Source organism: Lachancea lanzarotensis, scaffold LALA0S14 (assembly GCF_000938715.1).
Source record: "Lachancea lanzarotensis genome assembly LALA0, scaffold LALA0S14, whole genome shotgun sequence".
NCBI classification, from domain to species: Eukaryota; Fungi; Ascomycota; class Saccharomycetes; order Saccharomycetales; family Saccharomycetaceae; genus Lachancea; species Lachancea lanzarotensis.
In genome coordinates, this window is record NW_019212892.1 from 124,309 (window position 1) to 143,681 (window position 19,373).

General features: G+C 43.9%; 11 protein-coding genes across 11 annotated transcripts; 5 read left to right on the top strand and 6 right to left on the bottom strand.

Moving 5' to 3' along the window:
• Positions 1–12: 12 nt before the first annotated feature.
• Positions 13–528, top strand: GCV3 (LALA0S14e01222g1_1; the record flags this gene model as incomplete). The annotated part of the gene is made up of 1 exon (XM_022771833.1): positions 13–528. One exon carries the CDS (start codon positions 13–15, stop codon positions 526–528), a length of 516 nt encoding a protein of 171 aa, XP_022631074.1.
• Positions 529–680: 152 nt separating this feature from the next.
• On the bottom strand, positions 681–1,028 carry BOL1 (LALA0S14e01244g1_1; the record flags this gene model as incomplete). The annotated part of the gene is made up of 1 exon (XM_022771844.1): positions 681–1,028. One exon carries the CDS (start codon positions 1,026–1,028, stop codon positions 681–683), a length of 348 nt encoding a protein of 115 aa, XP_022631075.1.
• A 168-nt stretch (positions 1,029–1,196) lies between these two features.
• Positions 1,197–1,460, top strand: BOL3 (LALA0S14e01266g1_1; the record flags this gene model as incomplete). The annotated part of the gene is made up of 1 exon (XM_022771855.1): positions 1,197–1,460. The coding sequence occupies one exon, from the start codon at positions 1,197–1,199 to the stop codon at positions 1,458–1,460; it is 264 nt and encodes an 87-aa protein (XP_022631076.1).
• A 159-nt stretch (positions 1,461–1,619) lies between these two features.
• Positions 1,620–3,818, bottom strand: PRT1 (LALA0S14e01288g1_1; the record flags this gene model as incomplete). The annotated part of the gene is made up of 1 exon (XM_022771866.1): positions 1,620–3,818. The coding sequence occupies one exon, from the start codon at positions 3,816–3,818 to the stop codon at positions 1,620–1,622; it is 2,199 nt and encodes a 732-aa protein (XP_022631077.1).
• Positions 3,819–4,236: 418 nt separating this feature from the next.
• SPC72 (LALA0S14e01310g1_1) lies at positions 4,237–6,384 on the top strand (the record flags this gene model as incomplete). Its single annotated transcript, XM_022771877.1, has 1 exon — positions 4,237–6,384. One exon carries the CDS (start codon positions 4,237–4,239, stop codon positions 6,382–6,384), a length of 2,148 nt encoding a protein of 715 aa, XP_022631078.1.
• A 91-nt stretch (positions 6,385–6,475) lies between these two features.
• PRE10 (LALA0S14e01332g1_1) lies at positions 6,476–7,414 on the bottom strand (the record flags this gene model as incomplete). The annotated part of the gene is made up of 2 exons (XM_022771888.1): positions 6,476–7,306; positions 7,412–7,414. 2 exons carry the CDS (start codon positions 7,412–7,414, stop codon positions 6,476–6,478), a joined length of 834 nt encoding a protein of 277 aa, XP_022631079.1.
• A 1,446-nt stretch (positions 7,415–8,860) lies between these two features.
• GEM1 (LALA0S14e01354g1_1) lies at positions 8,861–10,855 on the top strand (the record flags this gene model as incomplete). Its single annotated transcript, XM_022771899.1, has 1 exon — positions 8,861–10,855. The coding sequence occupies one exon, from the start codon at positions 8,861–8,863 to the stop codon at positions 10,853–10,855; it is 1,995 nt and encodes a 664-aa protein (XP_022631080.1).
• A 139-nt stretch (positions 10,856–10,994) lies between these two features.
• Positions 10,995–13,871, bottom strand: LALA0_S14e01376g (LALA0S14e01376g1_1; the record flags this gene model as incomplete). Its single annotated transcript, XM_022771910.1, has 1 exon — positions 10,995–13,871. The coding sequence occupies one exon, from the start codon at positions 13,869–13,871 to the stop codon at positions 10,995–10,997; it is 2,877 nt and encodes a 958-aa protein (XP_022631081.1).
• A 609-nt stretch (positions 13,872–14,480) lies between these two features.
• Positions 14,481–16,817, bottom strand: LALA0_S14e01398g (LALA0S14e01398g1_1; the record flags this gene model as incomplete). Its single annotated transcript, XM_022771921.1, has 1 exon — positions 14,481–16,817. The coding sequence occupies one exon, from the start codon at positions 16,815–16,817 to the stop codon at positions 14,481–14,483; it is 2,337 nt and encodes a 778-aa protein (XP_022631082.1).
• Positions 16,818–17,825: 1,008 nt separating this feature from the next.
• Positions 17,826–18,446, top strand: SCP1 (LALA0S14e01420g1_1; the record flags this gene model as incomplete). Its single annotated transcript, XM_022771932.1, has 1 exon — positions 17,826–18,446. One exon carries the CDS (start codon positions 17,826–17,828, stop codon positions 18,444–18,446), a length of 621 nt encoding a protein of 206 aa, XP_022631083.1.
• Positions 18,447–18,468: 22 nt separating this feature from the next.
• PEX22 (LALA0S14e01442g1_1) lies at positions 18,469–18,903 on the bottom strand (the record flags this gene model as incomplete). Its single annotated transcript, XM_022771944.1, has 1 exon — positions 18,469–18,903. The coding sequence occupies one exon, from the start codon at positions 18,901–18,903 to the stop codon at positions 18,469–18,471; it is 435 nt and encodes a 144-aa protein (XP_022631084.1).
• Positions 18,904–19,373: the final 470 nt, after the last annotated feature.

Genomic DNA, 19,373 nt, shown 5'->3' on the forward strand with positions numbered 1-19,373 from the left:
ACACATCTCAAAATGCTTCGTTTCGGTTCGCAATCTATGGTGAGACTTACAGCTCGTTCTACACCTCGTCTTTTCCTCAGGGCTCAATCCACAAACGCACTAAATACCGCTCAGACTCCTTTCACTTTTTCAAAATCCGGACCATCCGCCATCAAATACACTACCCAGCACGAATGGATCGCTGCTCACCAAGATGGCACCGCTTTCGTCGGTATCACTAAGTACGCGGCAGACGCTCTGGGCGATGCCACATACGTGGAACTGCCCGAAATCGATACCGAACTAGAAGCTGGTGATTCTCTGGGTTCCCTAGAGTCTGTGAAATCCGCGTCCGAGATATACTCGCCAGTGGCTGGCACTGTGGTCGAGGTAAACGAGTCGTTGAACGACTCCCCCCAGCTCATCAATCAGGACCCACTGGGCGAGGCCTGGATCGCCAAAGTCAGGGTCAACAGTCTTGAAGACCTGCAAAAAGAGGACCTTTTGACGCTCGAACAATACGAGGACTCCCTCAAAGAAGACCACTAGAAGAACTTTCTCCGCTAACTGGTGCTCAGCATATCATATCCCCCGACTGCCGATAGGGTGTCAGGCGTAGTTACATAGAAGAATCCAAAAAAAGAATACAAAAAAAAAAAGAGTTCTGTTGGTATTTCAAGGCAATGGAAACCAGTCCGGCCTTATTGTTTTCGTGCTTGTTCAGAGCTGGTTCTTGTCTGTAATTGTAACGCGTGCAAGCCGCTGTGCAATTCATCTTCTAGCAAGTTATAAATTAATCTGTGTCTTTTTGGCAAAGTCAAGCCCTGGAACCCATCGCTTACAATTTCGAGTCTAAAATGCGACTCTATCTTGTTTTCGGCCTCTGCCATACCGTGATGGCCAGCATGTTTGTAGGAATCATTGAAAAGCGCGAAATGCTGCAGATCTGGGAATCTTCCGCGAACTTTCCGGTTAATACTTTGCGCAATGGGACCCTCGATACTTCTGTTGGATGCAGTACTCATTTGGCGAACAATTTGCCTCAGCATTAGCTTCTGTTTGGCTGTGAATTCTGACGATCATGCTTTAAAGCTCTTCCCAGTGTGATTTTATATTATATATATTATCTGAGTGGAAAATTTCAAGTAGACCGACCAACGAAACTCGCTCACATTCGGCAACAGCAGATCTATTAACGAGGCCATAGTTCCGATAAGATGATCAGACTGATAGCCCGTAGATTAATGTCTTCTACTCCTGAGGAGAAACTGATTTTTGATAAGCTGTCGAAACAATTAAGCCCTAAAAACATGCATGTTCAAGATGTCAGCGGTGGCTGCGGGTCGATGTTCGCAATTGACATCACCAGCGATAAGTTCAAGGGTTTAACAATGGTCAAACAACACAAACTGGTCAATAAAATTTTGGAGGACGACATCAAAAGATGGCATGGTCTACAACTTCGCACCAGAAGCGATTAAGGCCTAAATATAATTTATAAGTATTCCGGATCAAGCATGTAAATATAGAACGAACGACAAACAGAGGTTAAAGCAAATAACAGTATTCACAAGTTTTTTTGTACGTAAAGATGCTCTACAGAATGGAAATCAGCATTGCACCCTTCCTCGAAGATTGATCTAAGCATCTTCGAAGCTGTCCACTTGTTCCTCTTTCTCTTCCAGAATCTCTTCCTTGATCTCCTCCACGACTTCAAACTCTTCATCAACAGCAGACGTTTCGATAAAGTCGAAAATCTCGTAGTTGTATTCCTGTTTCATGCCGTTGGTGATATCATCTCTGTAGTTGGACCATTCCTCCATTAGCGAACGACGTAGCAAGATGAGCTCTCTCAAGGCACTGTCTGCTTGCATGGCGTCCGATTCGTCAAATTGAGCAGACCATTCTCTCAGGTTCTTTCTCACCTTCTTCCTCTCCGCATTCGTCAGCAGAGAAGCGGGTCTAGGTCTCCAGACAAAGTTTTTGAAGTTTTCAATGAGTTCTTCTCTCACCACTTCACCAGTGACATTGAAAACCTTGTAACCGTTCTCCAGTTTGTGTTTGACAGCGGAAGACCAGACGGCTAGGAACCGACCAGAAGGATCCCAGCTCAAATCTGTAGCACCATAGAAATCTGGGTGAGCAATGGATTTCACCTTGGCAGCCACGTCATCGCGGGTATTATCGTTCTTCTCTCCCGTGTAGTCAAGGTCGAAAAACTCAAAGTCTGCTTTACGGGTGTCTGGTGTGACCAAAGTTGCTACCAACACGAATCTACCAGATGGACACCAAGAGATTGTGTTCGAAAACTTTCCGCTGACTGTGGCACAAGCTCTCCATTTTTGACTATCGTCTTTGCTGTTCTTCTCCTTCAATTCTGGAGCAAAGAATGTGATGACATTTTTAGGGATGGATGGATTGTCATCCACAACTTCTGTACGTGATAGAGTGACAAATCGTTGCCCAGTTGGTTCCCAGGCAAATCTGAAAGCTAGTTCCTTCAGTTCAACCTTCTCAACAGGAACATCTTTTTCGGTAAGCTTGCAAATTTCCAAGTTTGTGAAGAAGGTCTTACCAGACTTAGTGTGACGATCGACCTTTACACATAGGTATTCAGCCTGTTCTTGCCAGATCAAACTCACATCGGAGACCTGAACGAGGTTGACCGTTCTCAGCACTCTTCTTGTAGGAATCTCCATTATGGTGGCTTTGCACGATTGGTTATTGGATTCTGGAGTCCAGAACGCTAGGACGGAAGAAAGCTCGTTGTTTCTGTTCACGGCCAACTTGACACCGGCGGGCGCAAAAGAGAAGTTCATAATATTCTCAATCTTGATAATCTTACCACCGAGTAGTTCAAAGTTGTTCTCAACATCGTAAACGGCCAAAGCGTTTGGACCTAGACGTGCACAGTATTTATCATCGAAAGACCATTTGATCATAGGCCAGTGCAATGCTTGAGCTGGAGGCAAGGCGAAAGTCTTGACAGAAACACCAGTGGCCACGTCCCACACGCACAATTGGTGACCATTGGATTCAGGACCAAATGGAAAATCTTCAGGTGCGTTTTCAGGAACAGAGATGGGTTCCGGCGATAAAGTCACCAAGTACTTTTCTGTAGGAGAAACGTCGAGTGCCTTGGTTTGAGGATGGAAATAACGTCTCAAACGCTCGAATTTCTTACCACCCCACGAGGCAACACCCTGGTCGTGGTAAGAGAACAGGTAAGTACCCTTTGGCGAGAACTTGACCGTGGTGTTCGACCAGTTGGATCTTGGCTCCACGGCGTTATCTGGCTGTTGGGTGTTTCTGTTCCAAAACACTCCGATCACGTCATTTTTGTGTAGCACGAACTGGTCTCTTCCTTGTTCGTCTTGCAACCATGACTTCAAATAGTCAGTAGGCTGGAAATCTGGCAATTTTGGCTCTTTGAATTCATTTTCGAAAGATTCAGAGCCGAACTTGTCCATATCACTCAAGCTGTTGACAAGAAGTCTGTGTTTTACGTCCAGCTTTTTACCGTTGAGCATCTTGATGGCCTTCTTGGCAGAAACCGCAGAGTCGAATTCAACGAACAAATAGCCTTTGGTGCTCTTCTTGGCTTCGTCAAGAGGTAAATTGATATCAACGACTTTTCCAGCCTGCGAGAAGAGTTTGCCTAGAACTTTTGACAAGATAGGAACCTTTGATTCCGGTGCGATAGGTGCACCATCGACCACAACAAAGTTATCAAAGTTGACATCAGATTCGACTTGAAATTCCTTCTCCAAATCGCTGAAGTCAATGTCGTCGACGGGAATGTCTTCCAATTTGATTTCCTCAACAGATGCTGCTGCCATTGTATCTCGATATATATATATATAGTAGAATGAACAGCTGTGTTTGGTCTCGACCTTTCTTGGATTGTAGTAGAAGAAGGCATCTAAACAGCTTATAGCTCAATTCGAAAATTTTCCAAAATCTCAACTGATCATTTTTCACGTGATTCTTCTATTCCGCACGTGACTGAGTGTTCTGGTCCGATTTGATGTATTGGACAATGTTTAAGATGACAGTTCGAGATGAAGGTATCAAACATACAAGTTTGAGTTCTTTAAACACCGAAGCACTGGGTTTCATGCTTCAAGAGCTGTTTAGCTAGCTAAGTGGATATTTTGTGAATATTTGGGCACTTCCAGGATCATTTTTACGCTTATTTTGGTATACCTAAGGACTGGTTAATTTACATACAAACGAAAGAAAGCTTGGAAGGCAACAATGGATACCGAAGACAGTGATGTGAGCAATGAGTCACTTGGTAGTCACTTGGAAGAAGATTTTGGTCCAGAACAATCAGGGTTATTGTCTAACGAAAACTCATCTCACATGGCAAGCAGTCCCGGAAAGCAGGATTCGAAATTACCATTTGGGGGCGATATTCCACGTCTGAGTGTTTCTATGACACCCTGGCGCACTTCTGGACCCAAAGAGCATAGTTTCGATACCTTGCATCACAGCTATGTCGATTCAAACCGTGGCTCAGAACCTCCACATCCGCTGCCAACACTTGACGCATCGCCGCTCAATTCAAGGCCCCGCACCCGTAATTCTCTGTTTTCTGAGTATGGCTTGTCCAGTACGGCTACCGCATCCGCATCAGCCTCTTCCTCTGCGGAAATTGAGAACTTGCAGCGACAATTGACGACATATAAACTCAAATTACGCATACTCACAGAATTACTACGAGAAATCAACTATACTCGAGACGGTAGCGCAGAAGACGGCATAACTCGAAACCAGACTTATGCAAAGCTCATTGAAAAGCTTCCTGGTCCCGATAAGGCAGGGGATATACCTAAAGAGCTAAATGAGCTACGACAGACGCTAGACATGAAAAACAAAGAGCTTATAGAGCTCAAACAAGAACTCGTGTCAAGTAATGAGGAGTACCGCACGGCTTTGAACGACATTAACTCGTACCTTGAGCATTCTGATGTGATTGCTGGCAACATTGACGAACTCTTGGGCTTGTTTTCCGCGAACCTGACACTCTCACCGGAAGAAACTGACGCGCTGGAAAAGGCGCGTGGCATATCCAATAACTTCGTGGATCTCAAAATAAATGCTCTGGCCTCCACCATACGGAGATTCTTGAGTATATACTCTTCCTCGCAGAACCAGGAAACTCAAGATTTTACGAATTCTACCACGTATGAAGAAAACCTTGCCACTTCTCACTTTTTGGATCCTCGACTGGAGGGCGCAATAGAAACGATGCATGAAGAATACAATGGCTTTTTGAGAAGCTTGCAGGACAAAATGATGCATTGCGCAGAAACGGAGAGAATTCTCGAGCAAAAGCTTGACAAACAAAAAGATCTTTTGGCCGAATTTGCCACGTTCTATGACAACAGGGCCCCCAGAGATAATGAAGATGAACGATTGCATAGAAACGAGGGTGATGATCATTTAGCAACTACTGCCTTGGATGTCAATCCGCAGTCATCAACCAATGTGGATTACTCGGGCAGTGACGTGGTGAAAGACAGACGAAGCGCAGAACACCAGGTTTCCAACAGCGAAAATGAGATTGATGGAAAGTTCGCAAAGTCTTTCGATCTTGAAGGAAGCTTGACGAATGAAGTGGCATTCAATAAGTGGTTGGACGAAAAGCAACGTCTCATGAGCCAGCTCTCGGCTGCTGACACTGAAATTCGGCTACTCACGACGGAGGTAGAATCACTCAAGTCGGAAAATTCCCTTCTGCGAACTGAATCGGACAATGCACTTGCCGACCTCGAGAAAACGCTTAAGCGAGCCGTTAGAAAGTCGGGTCTTTATATAAGTGAGAACCGCGAAATGCATTCCCATGTTCTTGCAATGGAGCATGAACTACAAATTATCACAAATCAAAATCAAGAGCTTCAAAAGGGCGCTCTAAACATCGGAAGGGATCATTCATTGCTGGAAAACGAATACCAAAAGTTTCGAAACCATTTGTTACTGCACCTCAATAAAGTATTTGACGTCTTCGAGAAGGTCCTACAAAAACATTCCATAAACCAAGCCAAGGGTAAGCTTAAGGCACTGGAAGATTTTAGCGCTAATGACAATCACAGAGTCTCACATGCTAAGCTAGAGTCACTTTATGTCTTCATCGAAACCGCCGTCAATACGATAGTTGAAGAGCACGCCAAGATATTGTTAAAAGAAAAGGAAAAAAGGTCCTCGCGTTTGCCATCGCAAGAAGAGGATCCTAACAAGAATTCAAGTTTGCGGATCGAGTTTCTGGAGCGTAAATGGGTAGCAGAACGTGAAAGGAGAAAATTGGATGCCGCTGCTGCGGAATACAGAATTTTACGCCTGGAGGATGAAAACAAGAAATTGAGGCAACGTCTGAGGCAGAGTTTTCAGGACGAACATTAATCGACACCGTCCCTGCGGTCGACCTCGAAATACAAATTCGGACTTTCAAAAATTACGGATCGTGATTGTAATAAGTAGCGCGTCTTTTTATTTACTCTATGGGTACGTCCCCTTCAGCATCTCGCTTTTCGTTATTGTTTTCGCGGCCTTCGTCATCACTAGAATCGTCACTATCGGAACCGTCACCACTCTCGGCCTTCGCGAAGTTGATTGCTTCCTCCAGCAATTCTTGAGGTACGCTCTTGTGAAGACCATTGGTCTCGGATTCTGAGCACCAGCTCACCTCGAGTTCGAAGTCTTTTTCCTTGTTGTCATCGTGAGCCAGAAAAACAATTCTTGCAGCCTCCTTGACCGCTTCCCTAGCATCAAGGTCAGGTTTCGATACCAAGATTTTTTCTAGTTCTGCTTTAGCGGATTGTCTGCCTTTTCCGGTAGCAGCACCTTTGTAACCCCAGTAAGTCCCGCTGGGTTCGAGCATATAGAGATGGGCACCTTTCTCGTCAACCCCACCAAATATCGCAGTGATACCAAATGGCCTTACACTGTTATATAGTGTGTGTGCTTGCACATATTGTCCCAACCGGTCGGCTAGGGCTGCTAGTGGTATAGGACTGCCATATGTTTTTCTGAAACTTTGAGATTCTTCACGAGCTCTGTCTACCAGATGTCTCCCATCAGGCATCAACCCGGAGTAGGAGCATCCAATGTGACGGTCTATGGTTTGGATTTTGCGGTTCTTTCCTGGAACCAGAAGTTTTGATGTGATCAACTTTTCCACGGCAAATATCACACCATCTTTGCATTTGATACCCACAGCAGTCGCACCGTTTTCAGCTGCTTTTAATGCATATTCGACTTGGAAATTTCTCCCATCTGGTGAGAAAACACTGTTTGAAAGATCGTAGCCCGTACCGATAGAAGTCTACGTTGAAAGCCATGACAGGTCTATGTTAGTAAAGAAGACACTAAAATGGCAGCTTCGACGAGCTGAGAAAAGTGCTAGAAGCGGCAATTAGATTCCACATACCATTTTCTACTCGCAGTTGATGCTCTGGATCACGAAATGCTATTAACTTGAGCTACCTGTCTGGTTTTCGATGTTTAAAGGTTTGCCACCGTGAGAGATTTGTCTATAGCTAATTTCTAAATCTTGGGTGATCATTCGTGTAGAGTGACTGTTACTATGGAATCACGGTTACGTGGCTTATTTCTTCTTGTCAAATGGGAATAGCTCGATGAGTTTAAAGCTCCCATTTTATGAGAGCTCAATGTGAAGAGGTGGGTCACTTAGGTCAAATGTGTCTTTTACGCCTTTACGATATATCTCGTTGTATTTGCGGTAAGTCATGATCACTTGATTGTTGATTGGTGACGGATCAAAGAAAAACGGCAACAGATTCATTCACTGATGATATTATTTTTAGATTCTCAATATTTTGAATACCTAGGGATTTTAATTCAGTTTGGTTCTCAGTTAATTCATCAACTACTGTAGAAGGATCCTTCAATCGATCATCTGATACTATATCTATAAACCCTCGAACTCGAACCATTCAGAATTTCAAGATACTTATATATTCAATCACTAGAGGAGAAGTGGTCATAACTGTAAGTTCCGTCTCTCCTGCCTGGCGTCAGGTCCATGGTACAGTGATCCAATGCACGTGATACGACGACAGGGACTGAATTTGACGTAATAACGGAAAGAGTTGTAACAACTACAGTTTCCCGCTTCCTTGATGTTCATGGGGCCAAGAGAACTGGAGGGAAGATATTTGAAGTTTTTTCATTACCTTCTCTGTCTGTTTTGCAATGTCGTTATTGCACCACGTTTACGTGGAAAGTTTCACTTCCATTCAACAGAAACGTCCTTAAAGTAGGCCAAATGAATCACGAAGCGATTACTCTGGAATCAGTAAAGCGCTTATTCTACTTTAACAGCAATGGATGAATCTACCGAAAGTATGGGGAACCTTGTGCGAAGAAACTTCAAGAAAAGTCCCATAACGAGTATAATTAGTAGTTACACAAGCTCGAACAAAATCATCAGACGAAGGGTACAAAACAGTTGTTGAGACGTGAACCTCCAAATCCTTGCTTCAAAAAAGGCTACTGGTACGAATTACAGCTACGTAGCGATTCGTGTTTGAACAAATAGACACACAGTGACAATAAAGTACAAAGTGATATTTCAGTAAGATCTGATTTCTCTGGTACTTTCGTCGATTCTAACAGAGACAAACTGACCGATGTCTCGTAACGCTTACGTCTCTACAAACTCAAGCCCAACTAATTACGACTTTTGTTTTTGCACAATTGGTGGTACTCTTTTTATTCTAGTGCATATTCCACTAATTCGGCCACCCACATCTCAAATATAATCCACCGGTCTATTCGCGTAGCCATCGTCAAAGTCGTTCTTAGATTTCATTCAAAGTTTGTTATAGCTCTCGACTTGCACCGTTGCTCCTCATTTATGGTCAAAGAGCAGATTAAAGTGGTAGTTTGTGGTGATAATGGGGTTGGTAAAACAAGTCTAATAGCATGTCTGGTGAAAGATCAATATATTCCAAATCTACAAGATTGTTTACCGGCTGTCACAGTTCCAAGAGACTTCTCATCCAGCCCGTATTGTCCCAAAACTACTCTCTTGGTGGATACTACAGGTTCCGAGCTGCCATCCTTACATCGAGAACTGAAAAGTGCTGACGTGATATGGCTGGTCTATTCCGATCATGAAAGCTACGACCGCGTTGCGTTATACTGGATGATGATGTTCCGCTCTCTTGGTGTGAATTTACCTGTTATTCTGTGCAAAAACAAGTGCGACGAATACTCCGGAAATGGAAACCACTCCCTTAATGCAGGTGAGTTTCGCGCAGAAGACCAGGCCTCAGATAGCACCAAAATTGAAGATGAAGAGTTCATACCAATACTCAGAGAGTTTAAGGAAATTGAAACGTGCATCAAGACAAGTGCCAGAGATAAAGTAAATGTAAACCAAGCTTTTTATCTCTGTCAACGAGCTATTACTCATCCTATCGCGCCTCTTTTCGACGCCCGCGTTGGAGAATTGAAGCCTCTAACTGTTTTAGCTCTTAAGCGCATCTTTTTACTATCCGATAAAGACCAAGATGGGTATCTTAATGATGAAGAAATATCAGTACTGCAACGACGTTCTTTTGGCAAAAGCATTGACATACATGAGCTTGAGTTCATAAAGGGGACTTTGATTCACCTTTCCACTCCTCCTCAGGAATATGCTAGCTACACGCTGTATGTCCCCGAAAAAGGAATGACAAAAGACGGATTCTTAGTTCTGAACAAGCTTTACTCCGAAAAAGGACGTCATGAGACAACCTGGGATATCCTCCGCGCATTCCACTACACGGACTCGCTTTCCATCAATGACAAAGTTCTATATCCCAAAATGGATATTCCAGCCACCGCGAGTGTAGAACTAAGTCCCTTGGGTTATCGCTTCCTAGTTGAACTATTTCTGATATACGATAAGGACAACGACGGCGGTTTGAACGACCAGGAACTTGAGTTTCTTTTTAAGACGACTCCGGGACTCCCCACATTATGGACAGAAACTAATTTTCCCAACTCTACGGTCGTCAACAATCAGGGTTTCGTTACACTCCAAGGATGGCTGGCTCAATGGACAATGACTACATTCTTAGACTACAGGACCACCACAGAGTATCTTGTATACCTAGGCATTGAAAAGGATGCTCGGCTGGCTTTGCAAGTGACGAAATCGAGAAAGAAGCGAAGACGAAACGGAAGATTTTACAGAGCGCCAGTAACGGACCGCAAAGTGTTTAACTGTTTCGTTATTGGAAAACCACATAGCGGAAAGAGCTCTCTTTTAGAATCATTCGTTGGAATGTCATTTTCGGAGCCCTACACTCCGACAATCAGACCTCGTATCGGCGTTAACAGTTTGGAGTTGAAAGGTAGCAAACAGTACTACCTCATCGTGCAAGAGTTCGGAGAACAAGAACCTGCAATATTGGAAAACGTTGAGAAGACAAAAAAATGTGATGTTCTATGTCTCACTTACGATTCAAGCGATCCGGAGTCTTTCTCCTACTTATTTGACCTCATTAATGAGCATAAGCACCTTTTAGAACTTCCGATGGTCTTTGTGGCTTTAAAAGCTGATCTTGATAAACAGCAGCAAAGATGTTATCTGCAGCCAGATGATTTTGCAGATCAACTTTTTGTAGAACATCCTCTGCATGTCTCTTCAGCGTGGTCTAGCTCTTTGAATGAGTTATTTATCAAACTAACGGCGGCCGGCCTCGAGCCCGGAAAAAACACTCCAGGGCTGGCCCCGGACGTGGCCAGAGAGGATTTGGATTACTGGAAGTACGCTTTGGTCGCCACTTCAGCTGTAGGCTTTACGTCGCTATTCACCTTCGCGCTTTTCAAGCTGATACGAAGTCTGCGTAATGAATCTTGATTGGCTACACCGGCAAAGTAGCTCGATCTTTTTAACTAAAAGTATTACTGGGTTATTATTTTCCAGTTAATGTCTTGAATTTGAATATATACTAATGCTTTGCAAGCTTCGGGGACCAGTGCTGCACAAGCGCCTAACTTCACATGCCTCCAAGCAGGAAATCGAAATCGAAGTCAAACAATTCTATGTGATTAAAGTCCAGTTCTGAATTGAAAGGAAGCTGCAGACACTCAGTTGATTCCCCACCGTTTTGTAACTGTCCGATCGATGGGGAGGGACTCATGTTCACAGTTTGAGATCCGTTATTAAATTGCGGTAGAGCATCAGGGATAGTGTCTTTAGAGACTGTGCTTGCTGCGTACTTCTCGTCTGGGCGAAGTTGGAAAGCAGCAATACGATCAACCTCGCGTTGAATATCATGAAGGACATCCGTTTTTATTCTGGACAAAGAAACTGTGCTCCTCAAATCGTTGAACATCTGACCTGTCTTTTTCACGTCGAACCCAAATCCTAAAAACAAATTCCTCTTTGTTTTTTCTGTGAGGTCTAGCTGTGCTAGTTGACTCATAGTTTTGGTCATCTCCTTCTTCTTCACTAGTTGTAGAATATGATCGAAAAACAGCAACATCTTGAATGCAGAAAAGAATGTTAACCGGAGGTGATTAGTTGATAAATGGCACAGTCTGTCAAAAATCATCTCGAGTCTATTGTTTATAGCATTGAGAGCCTCCAGCTTCTTGGTAAGTTCGAAAACTGTCGCTTCCGTACTTTTATCCTGAAAGTACTTCTCTCGAGCAATTTTGTCCTGAATAATGTCAATTGCATGGGTAAGCCTCAACATCATTGCAACCGCTGTATAAAAAATAGTACCCATACTCATTTGCATCGCTTTATCAATAACAAACGAGGCAGATGGAATAAAACTCTCCGCTAACTCTCCACTGTAATATTGACAGTAAACTTCGCTCAACTTCAAGAATCTCCGTACCACATCAACAAAAAAGGTCTCGTAAAAAGGGTAAAATTCCTGATAAGACTCTTTGCATTTCGTTTCAAAATAAATGAAGATAGTGAACGAAGTTCTAGTCAGAATCAGCTGAGCAATGATATAAGCTTGAAAGTTCGAAGCTTTTTCGGTAGCCTCAGCGAATATCCTCTGTCTGGCCTGCTCGCTTAACACTGGTCGATTTAAGATAGGCTTTTTTCCGTAGCCGAGATCAACAAGACTGTACAATTTATCAATATGTTCTTCCACGTCTTGGACCAAAGTGCCTATGGAACTGAGGGCCGCTTCACCCTGTGATGAAGACCATATCCTTTCGAACCGAGACAGAAGATCATACGTTCTTTGTTTTGTGAAGGTCTCAGCATACGTTTTTTTATGATCTTCACCGGAACCTACAGTGTCTTTTACCATTTGGCTCATCAATGTTGGCGAAAAGTAGTCAAAGTCTGAGGAGCAGATAGAATCCTTGATGGATCTGGGACATCTTCCTTTCAAAGCTGATTCTGAGTTCAAGATAGTTCTGAGACTCATCCATAGAATTCTTCGATAATTCACAAGCCTTTTATCAACTGCCGAATCGTCCTGAAACTGACGAAATTGTAATGGATCCCGATGTAACCCAATATTGGTAGCCAGAATCGATGTTATTCCCAGCACAAACTCTGTGGGTTGCCCATAATAAAAATCGCCCTCCTCGGGGGAAAAAGCGTAAAACGTCCAGAGATACAGTAAACAGCAAATAGTATTCTCTGTGGTCGAGTTCATAAAATCGAGCGCTGCAATGATCTGCTGAGACAGCAATATAGTCTCGTCCGTGATTGGATGTTGGTTTATCAAAGTCTGGTTTGCCATTGTATCGTAATAAGTAGGCTTCAAAGTGGACGACATTCCCAGCTCAAATTTCATTGAATTATAAGAGATGCCGATCATCACCATTAGAATGGCCAAATTCTCGACCTTTACCCGCAGATTTTGTTTACCAAGCCTCAGTTTTATTTTGTGAGGATGCTGAGGGTTGACCGTTATAACGTTCTCTAAGGCCTCCTCGAAAATACCCCGATCGACGAAGGGAAAATGGTGGAAAACGCAAAGAAAGAAGTAGGATTTGTACGCCATTAGCACAGGGAAAGGTGGCAGCTGGTCCTCCATCTTCTTGATGAGCTGGGTCAAGGCCAAAGAGTAGACGTTTTCGTCAGCGCTGACATCTTCTATCAGATTTCGGGACATTTTGGAGTTCAAAAGGTTCAGAAAAATGCCGTTACGCACATCTCTAGAACCTCCTAGCTCTTGCATTATCCTTTCCGAGAAACTGGTCACTCGCGCCTGCTGTACCGTATTGGTACATTTGCGAAGCATACGGTCCTGCAAATTCATGAGATCGGATCTCAGGTTCAAACGTTTCGCGTACGGAACACCGTCGTTGGAGTTGAATGAGTTGATCAGCGTATTTTCAGATGCCGCTGCGAAAAACGATGCAAAAAATATCGCCAAAAAGCTGTCTTGACGGACCTGGGCCATATCTGACGAGGGTTTCACGTCTCGGCTGGTATTCTGAGTAATGATCAAATTGGGTTGGAATTGCCGTAGATCTATCATGACATCACACAGGCCCTTGAAACGGCCAGATGTGAAAGCGGCATTTGGCGAGCTATGTCCGGACTGCGATGCTGTCACTGAGGACGGTTCTGACTTGACGCTCTCGTTGTGCAAGCAGGAGTTGCCGTTCGTAGCCTGCGTCAATGCTCTACTTTGCCAGTACTCTATTTCACGTTTCAGTCTAGCAATGGTCGCGTCTTTGTTGGGGTGTCTTGGTGGAGTTTGTCGCTCTACGTCGTAAACACAATTGATGCCTTGTTTAAGGCAACGAGTGCAGCTGGGCTTTTCTCGATCGCATTTTGTCTTTCCACGACGGCAAGCCTGGCAAACGAACGACAGCCTATTTCGCCGATTAGCCTGTGACTCCATTGGCGATGACGACTGCCGCTTATCAATTGGTGATGCTCTTTCCATCCAATCTTCTTTTAACCCACAGTTTTTGTTATTAACCTCTATACAAGGTCAAAATTCGCCCAGTTTTCTGCTCCAGTATCTCGAAAACCAAGGTATACAAATTATCAGCCAGAACGTATCAACTATCGTAGCATACAATGGTTTGAATCGTATACACCAGCTGAATTCGTTACTTTAGTTTATCTTGGCGACGACAACCTTGCGTTGTTGGGTAACAAATGATTAATATGGGACCCAATCCCTTTATACGAAGTTCTGGGTTAAATTGGAAAATGTTTAATTTTTTTGCTCGGGAGATAACGGAGATCCCGTGATCGGGAAGATCATTGCATATACGGTTGATAACTCTTCATTTGTTAAGGAAAGTAGCAGTTAACTCCGTCGAGCTTGAATAAAGATGGATAAGACGAGACAGGTTGGAGCCGGTTGAAACCTTGAGTTTCAATTCGGGGACTTATATGGTTCAGAATCCAGGTGAGAACTTTTTCCTGGCTTCAGATTCCTACCTTGCTCTGTATTTCAGGATGACACGATATAGTTTAAAAGTAGTATTGTACAGAGAATATGTATGACGGACAGAAAAAAAAAGTGTGTAAAGCGACAGTATGCCTATAGATACGACCTGCCGTTGGAGTAGGGGTTGGCATTGTCCGCTACATAGCCCTGGTAGCCTGTGTTGTTGTTGAAACTGGTCTCAGGAGCACGCAAATTCTGAGCACTGCGTCCAACAGGTGCAGTGGGCACTTTCTGGTAAGGGTTTGTGCCGAATGTGCTGGTTCCCAGTACCGCAGAAGTCGGCTGCAGCGCCTGTGGTTCGCCGCTGTAAGCGCGTTTTTCTCTAGAACCCGATTGGTCCTCGAACTGCGAGCTTTCGTCGTATTCGTCGTCAAACAGCAATTTTCGCGAGCTTTTATTTCTAGACGAGCTGTCGCCGCTTGAAGGGTACTTGGTAGCCTCGTTGGTGATCATGGCGGCTTTTCCAAGCTCAAACAGTTCAGTCTCTGACTTTGACGCCGCGCCATTTGTCTGGATTTTGGGAATAAATGACACCCGGTCGTCTTTCATGGGTTGGTAACGAGAATCTGGATTTCTGTGGATCAAAGCCAGCGTGCATGTAACGATGGTGAAGATGAGAAGGAACAGAGCAAACACGGCGTTCAGAACAAACAGTACAATCGCCATCACCGATGACACCACTTGTGGCTGTCTGAAAATGCCGGAGAAAAACATGAAGAAAATGGAGTTGAGGAAATTCACCAGATGGATGACGATATTGAACGCGTTGGTACGCTTATCCATGTACGGTCTTTTCCAGCAGATCGCCACGAAATAGAACAGCTCTATAGCGAAAACCACCACTGACTGGGCACGGCCCATGTCCTGTAAGACGGCGACGAAAAGAGATCTCAACAGAGCATAAAACATGAAGGGAATCAACCACCAGTACATGTCAGCTTTGAACTGGACGTACAGAAACCCGTACCTATTCAGAAAACTGGCATCACCATAAAGCATGTACGCGGGAGTCTTGTAAAGCCGAGTCGACTCGCGACCTCTTACAATCACTTTAACGACCCCGTAAAGTAGCACAAATGTCACTACGACCAAAACGGCCACGGCATCTACAACTACAGCTGGAGAATCGCGTTGCGTGAATTCCCAAATACTCAAAAGCGACAATTGAGGGAACGCAATGATACAAAGTCTGAAAAGCGTACCTTTTATAATGTTGCTCCAACTTTTGCGGTATTCAAAAAATTTAGAAGATTCAGCCATAACGCGAGTTCTGGTCAATAGCTCAACAAGAGCCTTGAAAAACATCAAGGCAATCACAACAACGAAAACGAAGAAGAACGTGAAAACGACACCTGTCAAGAAGAAATTGGACAATTCGATTCCCGCTTTAAAAGCGACACGTTGGATTCCGTGAAGTACTAGCGTTTTCGATGCGTAATTGGTTGAGTTTCTCTCGTTCGTGGTGTAAAGGTTCGATTGGTTCATAAAAGAGCCAACGTCAAAACTGTCGCTGGTGGCTATTGAAATCCGCTTGTAAAGCCTCTTTGCGCCTTCGACCACGGCTCTTTTCAACCGCTTTTTTTGCACAGAGATGGACAAGATATTCTTGTTGGCGACGACAACTATGGACTCACCGCCAGTGGCTTGGACGTACCAGTTGAAAATATCTTGCATGAAACCCACATTAATGATACCCATGGACCACTGGAAGTTTTGGGACCACGCTGCTGCGATGGGGGGTACTCTGGACACACCCATCATCGATGTAATTGCCAAGTTTTGAAAATAGATGAAAAGTGAGATAGAGTTGGAAGCAATATGCGCTGCTGTAGTGGAGTGGCCAAGCACGGAAACAAAACCGGATGTCAACACACCAACACCTGAAATTGCAGCAATCGGCCACGAAGCGTATTTTGTTTGCACGGTTTTCCCATTAGTCAGGGGTGCAACTACACAGGCCAAGGGCTGTGATTGCTTGGTGTCGCTTGCTGAATATACCACAACACGGACCTGGGCGTCCAAGTCTGGAATCGTGTAGGTGACACCCGGCAGTTGATTGACCAGATCGGTGTTTAGCTCCTGTGTAGAATCCACGTCGATACGGCCCGCTTGCAAGGGGCACAGAGATTTTTGACCCAGTTTGCACAGGTCTATTGTCGTCTCCATAACATTCAGACCATATACGATGACTTCAACGTGTGCAGTAATGTTGTCCTGGATTGTGGTGGTAGCATCAATGTTGAAAACCACGGTCTTGTTGTGAGCCAGGTACTGTACTTCGAAAAAGGACGCAGTAAACTGCGAGTTTTCCATGCATGTTAGCAGCGACGATGTTCCAATGTGTTTAGTCATGTTTGAACTGGCAGCAGCGCTAAATGACGCCAGAAAGACCGTTTGGATCAGTGCCCAAAAGAACATGTTAATCTGCATTTTGGCGGTGTTCAACGGCAAGTGAGCGATTGTAGTTCAAACACTTAAACCGCAAGCCACTTTCAAATGTCCTTGATGTAAAGTCACAACGCGTGTACCGTAACTATCGTGAATAGGAACGTTTCTTATAGTTTCCGGTCTGTGAAGGTCTCGTTGGTGCAATTCGAGGTAGGCTTCGCTATTCTCTAAAAATAGTGGACAGTAATATAAAAAGTGCTTACGTCAGAAATGACGATGTGGAGAGATAAAGGTTTCTAAAGTTTAGGGAAACTTCGCGTCAGAAAGCTATTAGTGAGATTTAAATTCTTGAGTGGTCGATGTGTTAATGATGATTTCCCCAGTCGTATTGTTTCAAAATTTTTGCAGTGAAGTAGAATGGATTAACCAATAGAACGGGTGGACTTACCGTTTTTTTTTTTGTGCTAACGTTTCCTAAATCGATGGGTGAACGGTGTATTAAGGTCAGTGTTGAGGAAAATTCAAATTATGACGTATTTGAAGGGCCTCAGGCTGGGTTAAAGTGTGTATCTCTGAAAGTGTCGTGAAGAAACGGAATTCGTATCACTTTGTACTAAAATGACGCTGTCACTAAAAGATTACGCTAAGCCTTCAAAAGGTAAATGGATCGTGTTCTGGTATAGGAGAACCTACATTTGGGACTCCAGGGGAACGGGTCAAGAAGGTCAACTGATTTTGAAATTTTGAGTCTGACAACCAAAAAATTGTGTTTTCATGTTTGAGTGGTAAGATGGGACTTTTGCAAAATAATCTTCAAAACACGGCCAGAAAACGTTTTGAGGAAAGCAAAGAGTGCAATTGAGACGGGCAATTGTATTGGATGAACCAATAACGTTTGTTTTGGATTTACAAAAGTGCTTGAATCTTTTTCTATGGGTTCAAGGCCATTATCACGTGATCCGTTAAATTGATCACCTAATCTGTACATATAGAATCCGGTAGTTGCAGTTGTCGAGGGCATCGACCAAGCATCGATACTCCCCAGAAAGGATGACAGATGCTTCCAATGGTGCGGCTGATGTAACGTCCCTCGACCAGGATTTGCAAGAACTCAGACGCAACAAATTCTCGCCTCAGTCAATCCAGGAGATCAGTGAATGGATATTCGGTACGCTGTTAGGGGAAAAGTTCAACACTCGAGACGCAGCTCAACTTTTAAGCAGGCTAAAGGACGGCACTGTCTTGTGCCAACTAGCAAATAAACTTATTGAGGCCGATGGATCTGACGTTTCGAATCGTTTAAAATATAAAGCTTCAAAAATGCCATTTGTGCAGATGGAGCAAATCTCACAGTTCTTATCATTTGCGAGACTTTACGGGGTGCCTGAAGATGAGCTCTTCCAAACCGTGGATCTGTTTGAGGAGAAAGACCCTGCTTCTGTTTTTCAAACTCTCATATCATTGTCCCGCTATGCTAACAAAAGACACCCTCAAGAGTTCCCTGTCATTGGACCACAATTAGCGACCAAAAAACCCCGCCCTCTGAAGGCTGCGAAACCGACACATCTGCAAGCAGCAAGATGGAGCACCATGGAATATGGGTCAATGAAAGGCGCCTCGCAGTCCACGGAGGGTGTGGTTTTTGGCCAAAGAAGAGATATTACCAAATGATTTTAGAATGCAATTTTAAGCTTCATGGAAGCTCTGTGACTGGCTCGGAAAACCTGTATATGTCTGCAGGAACAGAATTGAGACTAAGAGGGCTCACAACCACAATGTCTTTCCGCAGATGCCTTACAACAGACCAGACGCCGTCCTCAGTGCCGCATTCAATTATCTGAGAGACAGGGAATTGAACCACGGTCGATCTAAGTGTAATTTTTGGAGGTAGAATCACCACTGCTTGCATAGAAATTAGCCCTTCCCAATCGAGACCGCTCTCATACATATCCTCTGTAAAAACTATACACGCAGAAATGGAATTCTGTTCAGTTTCGTCAATAGTAGGTGATGATGATGACGAAGTTGTACTTTTCTTCCAGGCATAATAGGCCCCAAGAGCAAGCGCTGTTAGTGCACCAGCGGCTAAAAATCCAACAGATCTATTTCTAGGCCTTCTAGCTTCCATTTCCTCTGATAGATATGGTTCCCTTTGGAAAGCATAGCATAGATGGGACCCTACAGTATTCAAGAATCTTTCCAATTCATAGTCACGTGAACACAGATTTGTGCTCATATATCACTTTCTGCTTCGTTGGCATTGCGTTTGAAAGTTTATCCCAAGTTCACGCGAGGCATTCGCAGCTGCTTTTGCCAACCGATCACTCGCTGGGGAGTAATTTCAGTGATTTTATGGGCCCTAAAAAAATATTGTTCTGATGAAGGATGGATTCGTGTCTATATCTCGTCTACTATGCATCTCAAACTTCCTGAAAAATTCAGGATACTGATCTTTGATCTTTCTTGAGTATAAATGCATCTCTATTACCAATTTCCACCTCACCTGCGCCTTAGTTTTTGTCGTCTCTGTTTTCCTGTCGTTGACTACTATTTCATCTAATTTAACATGAACATCATCATATTCACATCACCATAAAA